This window comes from Lipotes vexillifer, unplaced genomic scaffold (genome assembly GCF_000442215.2).
Source record: "Lipotes vexillifer unplaced genomic scaffold, Lipotes_vexillifer_v1.1 scaffold718, whole genome shotgun sequence".
NCBI lineage: Eukaryota > Metazoa > Chordata > Mammalia > Artiodactyla > Lipotidae > Lipotes > Lipotes vexillifer.
This window is the reverse complement of record NW_006770175.1, coordinates 394,524-407,722: the sequence shown is the minus strand read 5'-3', so window position 1 is coordinate 407,722 and position 13,199 is coordinate 394,524. Positions and strand designations below refer to the sequence as shown.

Below are 13,199 nucleotides of genomic sequence, written 5' to 3'. Positions count from 1 at the left end.
TCTTTCCCTGAAAGCTTTACCCCTGTACTCCCTGTGTTCATATTAACCTATTGCATTGTGGCAAAACACCTTCTTCTTGTGTCTGAATTATCCAGGCAGGTTTCTTGCGGTTATTTTCGCCTTTTGTCTACTTAGTCTGGTCTCAGAATCCTTTCTGGGGTACTAGTTTGGTAGAAAAGTTGTAGTGATGCTACAGTAGTTTAAAAGATATTCCCAGGAGTGTAAATTAAAGGAAAAAATCTCACCCTTTGCTCTCTTAAAATGAATTTCCAAAATGTGGTTCTTTAGACAGCCAGAACTGCCCAGTAATTGGGATGAAAGTCATGCATGTTGTCTAGCATTCTGTGTAACAGCGATCAGTAGCCCAGGTCCCGCGCTAACAGAGAGCTGTTCTCTTGTCCGGTCCGGCCCGCCTGGCACGCAGAGGAGGCGGTCAACGAGGTGAAGCGGCAGGCGATGACCGAGCTGCAGAAGGCCGTGTCCGAGGCCGAGCGGAAGGCGCACGATATGATCACCTCGGAGCGCGCCAAGATGGAGCGCACGGTGGCCGAGGCCAAGCGGCAGGCGGCGGAGGACGCTCTCGCTGTCATCAACCAGCAGGAAGATTCGAGCGAGGTGAGGTGCCGATGGAAGACTCCCTGGGGAGATGCTTCCGTTAATGAGGGCGAGCCTTTTCGATTTCAGGAGATCACAAGTAAAGGCGGATATTGGAGTTGAGACAAACGAATCTTTGGTGGGGGGATTGGAGTAATTCGGAGAGGCTTGGCACTTGTGGAGTTGACCAAGAGCTGATCAAATTTTGTTTTTATTAAAGAACAACTGCCAAAAAAGGTTTTTAATATATTTGGTGGGTAACAGATTAAAGTGAAATTCTTAGAACTTCCTAGCACTATTTAGATTCAGAACTCTGTTGTGTGTGTGTGTGAGCATATGTGTGTGGTTTCCTTCTAACAGCTCTGGGATTTAGGAGTGAGACCCTGTGTAAGCTGTGTAGTCTGAAGACATATTGCAGGCCAGGGATCAAAGTCACTTCCTTAACTGTTGGTTCTGAAGTCCAATGCTAAACCAACGCTTGCATCAATTAAACATTTCTAAGAGATCTTCTGCACAGTCTGATTTTGCATATTATTTGTAATAACCATTATGATGGTCATTTCATACCATAACATCACTGCCAGAGGTAATGTTATTTAGTGTTATTACAGTATATTTAAAACACATACACACGTAGCCTAAATGGCAGAAGGATCTGGGAAGTAACTAAAACACAGTGTCTAACAGACTGCCTTTCAACAGAGACTAAAGTCAGAGCAACATGGTAATGCTCTGCATTAACACAGCACCACAATCCCCAACCCAAAGGACCCTTAGTTAAGGACTACAGTTAGCTAGTCACACCGTGCTGAACTAGCAACAGCATAAGCTGATAAATCAACGGTCCACTAAAACACATATCTACAATTTGTGAAGGAGAGTAAGAATTTAATTTGTACCAGGCTTGTCTGTAGATGAAAGACCCTGTGGGAATTATTCGATACCCAGAGTTTCTATTTAATGTATAGCAGATGAATAAGAAGGGGACAAAAGCAATTGATTTTCAACATTTGAAAGTTTCTCGGGAAAAGAGGGACAAAGGGAAGTGTATCTACCCTTTAACTGCAGACTTTTCCATTGTTGAATTAAACTAGACATAAATTCAATTTTACTGGATCTTATGGCTAAGATATTTAAAGACTTTGTTTTGTGTTATTTGAAAGAAAACACAAATTTTATTAGCATCTTTGGGACAGAATTTGTCCTGCTCTATTCAAGTTAGTAATACTGTGAGGCACAGTTGTTGCCATCATTAAAACATTATCACTTTCATATGAACGTTTTAAGGCTGGCATGTTAAGAGTATTTTATAGGTCACTAAATTCTAAAGATAAATATCTTGGAGAAATTGAGAATTAAGTCTTTATATTTGGCTAATAATGCTGTATTTCTTTAGTATCTATAAGCTGTGTACCTTTATTTCTAATTATCCAGAAAAATATATGAGCTTGACACTGGTATTGAGCATTATAAAAATGGGTGTATCGAGCAGTAACTAGAAATAGTAGATAGGATGAAATAGCCTAGATATGAGTCATCTTCTAAAGTAACTGTTTTCTTTCTTTCTTTTTGGGTATCTTGAGAAACTGATCTTTAATAGCACTACCCTTGTCTTTCTCAAGGATTTTAAAGTATACTATGCTAGGAGGAAAGGTTTGGGAGCCAGAGAGCCACATTTAATTCCTGGCTCCATCTATTATAATTCTGTGATTTCAAGAAAACCACTAAACCTCTAAAAGCTTTGGTTTTCTCATCTCATACGGTGTCTAGAACCTTGAGATGTAATCATTTTATCATGTTGCAGGTGAGGAAGCTCACATGGCTAGTCATGCAGCTAGGGGTTGGCAGGATCCATGCTGGAGCTCTCAGCATGCTGTCAGTCCTTACATTGTTCCAGAACAATGAAACAAGCATCATGAAGGTCATTTTTGGATACAGATTTTAAAACTGTACACTATGGACATTTTTTTAAAAATCAGGTTTGCAACCTGCCCAGGGCAGTTTGTTATTTGATACATATTACTCTAAATTATATCCATTTATTTATTCTGTCAATAACAAATTATTCTATGTCGGGGACAGCGCTAGGCACTGAAGATACAGTGGTTCCTACGTTCTTGTTCACTATAATTCATTAGAAGAGTCAGATCACTAAATTATGAGTCTTAGTAGAGTTTAGTGCAAAGGCTTCTGGGAAAAATTTTTGTTTCATCTGATACTTAAGGATAACCAGGAGCTGTTCAGCAGCCACCTTCCACCCACCTCCCACCCCACCCCCACATTGCCTCATCACTGCTTTTTTGGTCCATGCGCACGTCAGTGCCTTCGTGCAGGGAAGATGGGAAGGCAAGCTTTGCTAGGCTTTGAAAACAGGATGACTATGTGGCTGGTGAGTGTTTTGGAAGGATCACTCAGGCTGCAGTGTGGAGAGAGAGATGAGAGGAAATGAAAAGGAGGGACCGATCTGTTTCAGGATACAGATGAGGAGGAAGATGGTTGGATGAAGATGGTTGGCAGTGGTGCTAGGGGTGGAGAAAATTGAACCCGTGAGATAAAATGGGCAGGATTTGGGCTTCCCTGGTGGCGCAGTGGTTGAGAGTCTGCCTGCCGATGCAGGGGGTGCGGGTTCATGCCCTGGTCCGGGAAGATCCCACATGCCGCGGAGCGGCTGGGCCCGTGAGCCATGGCCGCAAAAAAAAAAAAAAAAAAGGGCGGGATTTGATGATTGGCCAGCTGACAAGGAACGGAGAGAGTTGTGGTTTTTCAGTAGACATGCAGAGTTTGGGGTGTACACATCAGGTGATCTTCCTTAAGCATTAAACCTTTAAAAACTTACTGGCTTTGATCTGCCCAGTGGTTTTTTGTGAAAGGTAACCTTTCTTCATTTTTTTTTTTTTTTTGTGCACAAACAACAAAAGTTAAAACATTTTAAGAAGTTCAAATAAATTATTTAATTCAACTAGACAGACAGATTTCCTCTGTAGATTGGAAAGGGCAGATAGAGCACAAAGGCCTAAATAGTTTATGCTGTCTAATGTGAAAACCAGGACAGTGCATGTTGATCCTCAAGCCCAGGTGCCTGCCTCTCAGGCCACTTCTTTAGTAGCCACACGGCAGTACACTCGACTCCTTCAGGATATTCCCATCCAGTTCTCTAATTTCACTTTGGTTTATAGACTAATAATCATTATTACTAACCGTTAGAATGACACTGGACTGCTTAGGCAGACACAAACAAATGACATTTTCTGTACTTTCTCTTTTAACGTGTATTACATATTTCATCAAGAATGTAATGCTAGCATTAGCATAAATCAAAAGAAAGGAAATTCAGTGAATCTGGCCATCTTCAACCATTTAAATTTTTTCTATATTCATTTCTGGTTCCTATCTGTAAACATATAGAGTCTTTTTTTCCAGTGAATATTGTTAGATTTGGACTTTTTCAAAAGGAACCTGCCACAGCTTTTCTTTGAGATCTGTAACTTGTTCTGGCTTAGGGGATCAAAGCACATGGCTGGAATTGAGCCTCGAACAGAGAGCAAATAATTGTACTGTTCCAATAGTTAGTTTCGAGTTTAAGCCACTAACGTGATATTTTCCCCCAGATTGAAACAGTCTTTATTCATTATTCCTAGATAGGTGCAGAAGTGCACACGCTTATATTGGGTGGTTTTGTGGCACTTAAGCAGAAACACTGACTGAACCTTTAAACTTTGTTTCCAGAACCTGCTGAGCCCTAATAGTGTGAACAGGTCGCTCTGAGAGGTTCATCTTCATTACCCCCTCTAGAATTAATAGAGCCATCCCCAGTGGATCCTGTGCAGTGTGGCCCAGACTCTGGGGATGGACTAAGTGGACTCAGTAGGAGGTAGTCCCCACACAGTTACTACACACAGTCTCCCAGCATGGCTCCCATTAAAGCCTCACAATCTGATCAGACCTATCGATCCCCAGAATAATTCAGAGCTCTCACAGTATGAGCTGATTCTATGTTACCTAAGATTTTTGCTTATTTGTTTCATTTATTAAAAGACCAGCTGTCTGAGTCCATAGATGTTCATGGTGTATTGGATGGTCTGGAATGATATGGAGTGGTTCACCTCTTGGAACTTTGGTTTTCTCATTATAAAACTGGGATAATGTTTATAACTCACTTTGCAAGGTGGTTGAGAGGTACTAATAAGATGAGTAGAAGTCTTTTATAAACAAGTCACCTTATAAAGAGCAGTGTGAGTATATAAGAGAGAGAAAAAATAAAAAACAATTAAGAAGCTATTCTAACAGGAAGGGCAGGGAAGGAATAGTAACCGTGAGATTGGAAAGGAAGGGAGACCATGGGGGAAGCAGGGTCTGTAGGGTTTGGCACTGAGAGGTTTCAGGGGAGTTTCCAATGAGATGACAAAGTCGTTGGCCTGAGTGTTGCCAGTGACTGAAAAGGACCACACCAGAGTCAGGTTTAGGGATTACTGATTTGGGTGACAGAGGAGCATCCTGGTGGCGCTACAGAACAGACCATTGAAAATAAGAGACAGCAGCTCAGGAAAGAAATGAAGGCTGGAGGAAGGTTTGAGAGTCATTTTCTTACAGCTAATGGTTTAAGACCATGACTGCCAAGGTAGAGTGTAGGAAGGAAAGGATATTTCTTTTCTTTATGCCAACTTCCCTCCTTGCCAAATATTTAGGGGAAAATGAAAAACTAGAAGAAGAAGAGGTTATAGTATAAGAAACAGAATTTTATTATCTTGAAACCAAAGTTAGAGGGACTTTCAATAAGGGAAGTTTTTTTTTAAAAGGAGGAATGGGGAAAAGGTTAGTAGTGGTAAATCTTCAGAAGGTCTGAGGGCAGCAAGGAAGGAGAAAAAGTAACTGGCCACTAATGACGTATAAGTGGAAGTAAGCTCATGTTCTGTCTGTGTAGCTGTCAATGCCTATCAAGGGAGGCACAGGGCCACGAGCTTTCTAATTGTAAAGGTTGTGCCATGCAGAGATGGTATGTAGTCTCATTTGCTTTCAGCCAGTGCCAAGAGGAGGAGGTGGTGTTAGTTCCTGCCGTTTATTCAGGACCCACCGAACATCAGGACTCTTTAGTTAGCACTGACATAATCCTGAATAACCCTGTCGTTATGATTCCTACTTTATAGGTACTGTCACTCTACGAGGTTAAGTAACTTGCCTGTAGTTCTGAATCCACTAAGTGATATAGTTGGAAGTGAAAAACCAAGAAAGGGTGACTGAAGCCACTCAAAATTGGAAGCCATTTCCATTACACACCATGATACCTTGTCTTTGGTGTTCCAACTTCCTGGTTCAACCTCTGTCTACTTTCAGGGTTGAAGTGCCCTCCTAACCTTATTCATGCCAAAACAGGCTATAAGAAAGATCTGAAATAGGCAAAGTGTGGCATTTTGGAAAGAGTATTTGGTTTGCAGTGCAAAGACCTGAGTGAATCAAACCTTACCTATTTGATTTCATATCTAGGTAAATCATTTACTATAAAAGTTATTTACATTTTGAGAATTTTAATTATAATCATTCTACTTTATTCATTGAACATCACTTGCGTGCAAGGGTTTTTCTGGAGAATTATAGGTGTGTGAGACCTGGAGAAACTTTTTAGGAGAAAATGTTTTGTTTCTGGTAAAAGGAATTTCCAGCAGTAAGAACCAGAAAGGCTATTATTTTGCTGGTAGGACAGAAAGACCATTCTCTCTGTATCTAAAATAACAAGATGAAAGAAATAATTTTGTTCTTAGGGACAAAAACGAATTGCTGATATGAAACAAGTATCAACAATCTTTGACATGCAGCTTTGGCACCAAAAGCTTCAACTCATCATTTCCATTTCCCTATGTAGTACCAGTACATTTAGAAAAGGGAGGGTTGTGTTCTGCCTCCTATTTTTCATCTGAGTCCTAGCCTAATTTTGGCCAATTGCTGATTCCCATAATAGGGAGGAAAACATTCCTTATGCTGAAAAGGGAATAATATTATCACAAATAAAGGGAGACTATAAAGTGCCATGGGCTTTGGGAATGAAATTTGCTATGAAATGGTATTCTCGAGACTTCTGTACTATTTTGGTAATTCAGTCACCAGCATCATTGCTTAGAGGACTGAAAGGGAAGCTCAGTTATATGAAAAATGAATGAATGAATGAATGAATGAAATAAGCAACTATCAGGTAATACTAGCCTGAATATGAAAAGCACAAATTGAAAAATATAAAATTAGATTAAGCCTTTGACCACCTTAATCCCTGCCCTACAGTTACACCCCTGGGTATCATACACAATTTGCAGTTTCCACCTTTGTGAATGGCAGAAAGCTTAGAAACTTAAAATGGTTAAAATTAGAGTACTCATAAGATTCTGCACATTGCACAGCTCCCAGAAGTGATGGTTGAGAGGCCAAGTGCCAGTGGTCAGGCATCAGTCTTACAGGTATGGATTAGTTAACAGGAAATTTGGTAGAGCCACCCAGGAGAAATTAATAGAAATTGCTGTGTCTGTCTTCTGAAAATGAACTTTTAAAAAAGAATATGCACTTTGGGGATTTACATTGGTTGAACACTTGAGCTAAAGTTCCCTATACATTCATGGCAATGCAATGTCAACAGCAATAAAAATATGCAGGTTTTTCCCACCAGCTCATTTGAATTGCTCTTTGTTGCACCTTCCTAAAGTCAAAGGTTGTTTTTGTCTCAGTGGTGGGTGGTAAATGAATGGGATTGAACAACTTGGGAGTGGGACTGGAGGTAAAACTAGCCAGAGCCGTTGAATCCTGGGTCAGAATCCAGAGATGCTAGGCAAAAAGGCTCCATTCCCAGCAGCTTCATAATCCAAAACATCTGTTTCTATATTTGGCACAATTCCACTTTTTTATTTGTAAAATTGTTCCCATCTTTGAAAACACTTTAAAAAATAAAGAAGTCCCCATTCTGTCTCCTCTTTCCATTCCCCAACACATGCATTTGTAATTACCTGGTTTAGTCTGTGTGTTTAATCAACTTAAATTGAGAAGGTTGCCTACATCTGATTTCAATCTGAAGGAGCCATTGAGAACTGGGCAGTTACTGCCTTGTGTCTGCCAAGATGTGCCTCTGCCAGAAAGCGGATAGAACTCACACCAGGGTATTTCCTAAAGAAGCCACTTGACTCAGATTAGATGTTTAATTTCCTTAAAATATTGTTTTGGATCTGGGTCTGTGTTCTCTAATTGGGATTTTCTGATGTTATTTAGGAATTTCACTTATTTCTGAGTTTGTTCCAGGATCCAGCTGGCATTATTCTAAATGCCTAAAGTTCAAGGAAGTAAACTTTCCTGAGTGATGAGTGTCATACCTTGCTGCTCTGGAGGATGGGCCAGGCCCATGTTTGTTCAGGCCTTTGTGGAACCATTGTCCTTGCAATAAGATTGAATTAATTTTGAGAAAGAAGGGCTTCTGATTTTGGTAATGAAGCCTCTGATCAGAGGTACATATTTTTTGAGCTATTTTCCTGGCTAAATTAAATGGAAGTAGGAAAAAAAATTACTTTGTTCTGGTACTATTAATTTTAATTCCATTTTTATTTATGATATTAACATATAAATCAAGCTTATAGATTTCTTCAGCCATGTTCACTTAAAACACCTTCCATTGGCCAGAGTTTGAGATCTTAAAGTTTTAATTTTTTTTCCCTTCATGGGCCATAATTTCTGAATGGTAAAGAAATATGAACATAGGGCTGAGCTCTTTCTAAAAGTTTTAAGCTGTAGTTCTTGAGTTTTTAGGCTTCCAGCACTTGAAAGACTCTTAGGAGCTCCTTTCGTTTTTAGCCAAATTAGAATGAGTGCTAAAAATTGCTTTGCATGTTTTGCACAGTGGTAAAGCCATACACAGACCAGGGTGATGGGCTGACATTCCACTGGGGCATTTTTAATAGGCTTATGAGCCCACCTTAAGCCACACAGCCAACATGCTGAAAGCAAAATAATTGCAGGGAACATAGTGGGGAGATTTTTAATATCCATATATATCAGGGCTTTAAAAAAGGTATTTTAACTGTGACACAGCTACGTACTGTCAGCTGGTTGGGGTTACCAGATTACAGTCGGAAGTTTGTTTTGCAAGAAAATAAAACCAAGGAAGATACAGGATAAAAGGATTAATGTCAAAAGCTAAGATCACTTGCTGTAACATTTCACAATGGGAATGGTCTTGCCAAAGGAAGCACAAACGTTTCAAGTTGGCTTCCTGAGGTTCCCCCTTCTCCTGGAAGGGTCCTTAGGGCACTGTCATTGTTAGTCTCCTCCCTGACACTCCCTCATTCCCCAGGATCTGTCCCACTTAGGGGTTCTTCCATCTCTAGTATGTCTGTCCCCAGATTCACAATGTGTTTTATCTCAGAGGAAGCCTCATTTCTGCTTTTCTCACTTCTTGGAAAGCACCAGTGGAGATTGGCAGTAGGCTTGCTAGGGTCCTAAAACTTGACAAATATTTATTGATCACCTACTATATATATCAGGTACTGTTGTGGGTGCTTAAAATATATCAGAGAAAAAACAAACCAAGGGTCCAATCTCCAGGGAGCTGAAGTAAAGGGGATTGTTTCGAGACTTTCCTACCATTTGGTTGTCAGGTACAGTGAATAACTGATTGCAGTGGGAAGAGCTTAAACACATGCCCTACTTTTTCTGGTCTGTGGTAGAGCAGAGGATAGAATCCTCTATCTAGTCCATTATATTCCTTTGAATCTAATAGAGCATCCTCATAGTCCCTTTGTGTTAGTGTCTTGCAGGAAGAAGCTTCTGCCAGGAGTGCTATCTTTGAGTCTTTCCATGGTGGTAGTCGTATTAGAAAGGAGAAAATTTAGATGGAGCAGTTGTTAGTATGGGTGAACAGAGAATTGAGATGTGAAGATAACTAAACCTAAAGGGAAGGGGTTTTATAGTAAAAATGGAAAAGAGCCTCAACCGGTTTGTCTAGATGTCCTAATAGTTTTTGGCAGAAAAGTCTGGGCAGTTACACCAAAACCTGCATCTTCAGGGTGTTTAGTGTGTGTACACATACACACCTGGATTTTTCATTCTTATAGTTCTGAAAAATAAGGGGGTATTGCTGCCTAGCATACTTCCTTAGACTTTAGCCTGATCAGTGTAATAATTTGGGATTTCACTTTCTTCTGCCTTCTCCAATAGAGTTGCTGGAATTGTGGCCGTAAAGCGAGTGAAACCTGCAGCGGCTGTAACACAGCCCGATACTGTGGCTCGTTTTGCCAGCACAAAGACTGGGAGAAGCACCACCACATCTGTGGACAGACCCTGCAAGCCCAGCAGCAGGGGGATACGCCTGCTGTCAGCTCCTCCGTCACGCCTAACAGTGGGGCCGGGAGCCCGATGGACACACCACCAGCAGCCACCCCGAGGTCGACCACCCCGGGGACCCCTTCCACCATAGAGACAACCCCTCGCTAGATGTGCACTCAGAACTGTCAGAGGAAAGACAACACAACCAACGTGAAACCAATTCCTCATCCTCAGATGCTCAAAGTTGTTTTTTGTTTGTTTGTTTGTTTATAGGTGGACTATCCTGGTTCAGTACTTCAGCAAGAGAGAACCTAACTGTATCTTGAGGCGTTAGTAAAACAGAGGGCCAGTAACGGGTCGTAATGACTTACTGTGGATAACAAAGATTTCTTTTCCTTAGAGAACTGAAAAGAGAGCAGAAAATATAACATGAAATGATAGGTTTGACCTCCTCCTTGTTATTTTCCAGTAGCTGGGATTTTAAACTAGATGACCTCATTAACCGATGCTTTACCAAACAGCAAACCAAGAGATTGCTAATTGCTGTTGAAAGCAAAAATGCTAACATTAAAAGTCACAATGTTCTTTATATACAATAATGGAAAAAAAGAGGAAAACCCTCAAGGGCATGAGCATTGGCTACAGCAGTAGACATTTTAACAAGAAGATGAATGGCGTCCGTGGGTTGCTAACTGAACTTTGAAGACCCGCCACAAAACGCGCAGATGTGTAGCATATTGGAAGGAGACACAGATGTTCGGTTTTTTTCCTGTTTCTGAAAAGAAATAATATCCAGGTCAACAGAAGGAAAAATGAAAGATGATTTGCAGTGGGATATATGAATACAGCAGCAAGAAAAAAAATGCCATAACATAAAAGGCTCCTTTATATATATATATACACACACACACAGAAGTAAGAGACTCAGCCTGCAGTTGTTAGCATCCTGGCAGCTTTGACACCAGCCAGCTGCCCTAAACAGCCCTCAACGTTTCTTCACTTTTGCAAGGTTCCACAGAGCAAGACATTGGGTCTATTCCAGCTCATTCATTTTATATTGAAAATTTTTAAAAATGATGGCTCCAGCTCCAGCCCCTTTCTAAATTTTTTCAACCCCACCCTGTTTGGATTTTTAATTAAAAACTAGTAGTTCTCTTGGTGTTAAAACACTTCTGTCCTGTGAGGTTTCCCAATGGTGTTTTTCTTGTAAACGTGCTGGACGACTGTGAAGACGCGTTGTAGTTTAACCACGTGCCCACATTTAGTCTCTTTATTCCTAGTTGGTGAGAAACCTGTATCTTTCTATGCTGCTTTTATATCTGTATGTATTAGTGGTATTTCTCTAGTAGTTCAAAAAAAAAAAAAAGAAAAAAGGAAAAAAAAGACTTTTTTTGGTTGTCCTCAAGAAAAGAAAGAAAAAGGCTATCTTTCGGAGCTGCTATTTCATTCTCTTATAGAATTTTTTTTTTTTTTCCTGAAAACCAGCATGCTTCACGGAATGCTAACATATTGGTGTTTTTGTAAGAGGGATGTACATAAATGTATTTTGCACTGTCACAATGACTCCCTAGGCATGCTTTTTTTTTTTTTTGAGCAAACTCTTTAAATATGCTAGAGCCATTTCACCAAGTTTAGCTGTAGCATAGAGTAGTAGTGGAATTTTTCTTTTTTCTTTTTTTCGTTGAAAAATCATTATTAGGGACTTTAAAAAATAACAAGATATCCTACTTAAAAAAAAAAAAAGACAGTGCATGCGTATTGCTGTAAGGTTGTTTAAGTATTTCTAATTTTACAAAAAAAAAAAAAAAGATAAATCATTAGAGCTCCAAATGCTGAGGTGTAGACTGACAGCTTTAACACTGCTGAATGCCAGGTTATACAGTATTCTTAAAAAAAGGGAAGTCAGCCAAAGACTGATCTGATGGACCAAAATCGGAATTTTGAAAAGCACCAGTACTACTTTCCAAAATGATCAGCAGGTTAAACATGTTCAGCAAGGTATAGTGTGAATCCATTAACCCTTCGTCGTCCAGGGTCCAGACCAGAACTACTTGTTAGTTTTGTAAACAGTAGCCCAGAATGTGGTTATGTGCTTTAGGGAAAGTCAGCAGTGCTGCAGGCTGTGTAGACAACCAAAGTTTTCAAGGCTGGGAAGACACTTCTCCACATACATACACATACCAGGCATTGATTTAAAAATCTAAAATGGTCCATTAGCTTTGGTTTTGTTTTGTTTTTAAATATAGCCTTGGATACAGTTTTAAATGGCTTTTAAGTATCTGCATATAGGTAATCATAAATCTCTTAAACCTAACATTTTTTGCATTTTCCCCTGTATTTTCACATACAAGTTGACTTTAATTTTGTTTGGGTGGTATGTTTATTTTTAAATGGCTTTTTAGTTTAGAAACTTCTGATGAGCAAATACATCTATCTGCATGTTGGAAGTCCATCTGCCAGCACACCTGCTTAAAGTGAGATGAAAGCACATAACCAGGCTCTGAATGGGTTATATTTTATCATGGTGCTCCCAGAATCCTTTGACCTCACTCTGCTTTCTAGTCTGCTTGTGACACTGGACAGTCCTTTCTTACAGAGCTATTATATGTTCTAGGCTACGAAGGGTTAAATAATCCCAAAAATGAGGTATGTCATACCCACACGTCTTTATCTCTAGAAGCTGTGATGTATGTGAAACAGCACTGTTATTCTTAACACTAGTGTGTAAAATAAGGATTAGTACAGTACGTCTCATTACTTTTAATTCAGGGCACCCTGAGTGAAAACAAATACAAAAAATCCCTAACTCTGAGCTCTATCTCTGATTCCTCTTCCTCCTTCCCCTCTTCCTCCTCCTCTTCCTCTCCTCCTGTTTTGCTACATTCTCCTCAGTGGCAAAAAGTTTCACTCTACCTCTGACAGCATGTATATTGCACCAGTAGCTAACAAAAACTGGTCTAGTCAAACCAAATGGGCACAAAAGAACCAGGATACCAAAAGTTAAGCTCATACAGCTGCAAACCATATCACTTCTTGGTAACAATGCAGACCTCATAAACCTAAAGAAGAGAAAGAAAAGAAAACTTTTGTTACTTTCCTTTTTTGCTTGTCACTTATATACAGGCTATGTGAGAGTATAATTTGTAGGTATAACACATTTAAAAAAAAAGTTATCTTCATTGGATAGAATTGAATGGTGGTCGCTGATAGGAATAGGGCGTCCTCTATCTCTTCTCTCTGTCTCTGACTCTTTTTCTCTTTTTCTCTGTCAGGAGACTGTGTGTGACAGGATCACCTGTCTTTTTTTTTTTTTTCTT

General features: G+C 39.9%; 1 protein-coding gene across 1 annotated transcript in view; it reads left to right on the top strand.

Moving 5' to 3' along the window:
- Window positions 1–10,486, top strand: part of LOC103077217 (protein CBFA2T1-like) — a 127,657-nt gene extending 117,171 nt beyond the window's left edge. The window contains 2 exon segments of the mRNA XM_007446045.1: window positions 425–615; window positions 9,775–10,486. Of these exon segments, the coding sequence (XP_007446107.1) occupies window positions 425–615; window positions 9,775–10,050 (467 nt within the window). The 3' untranslated portion in view covers window positions 10,051–10,486.
- Window positions 10,487–13,199: the final 2,713 nt, after the last annotated feature.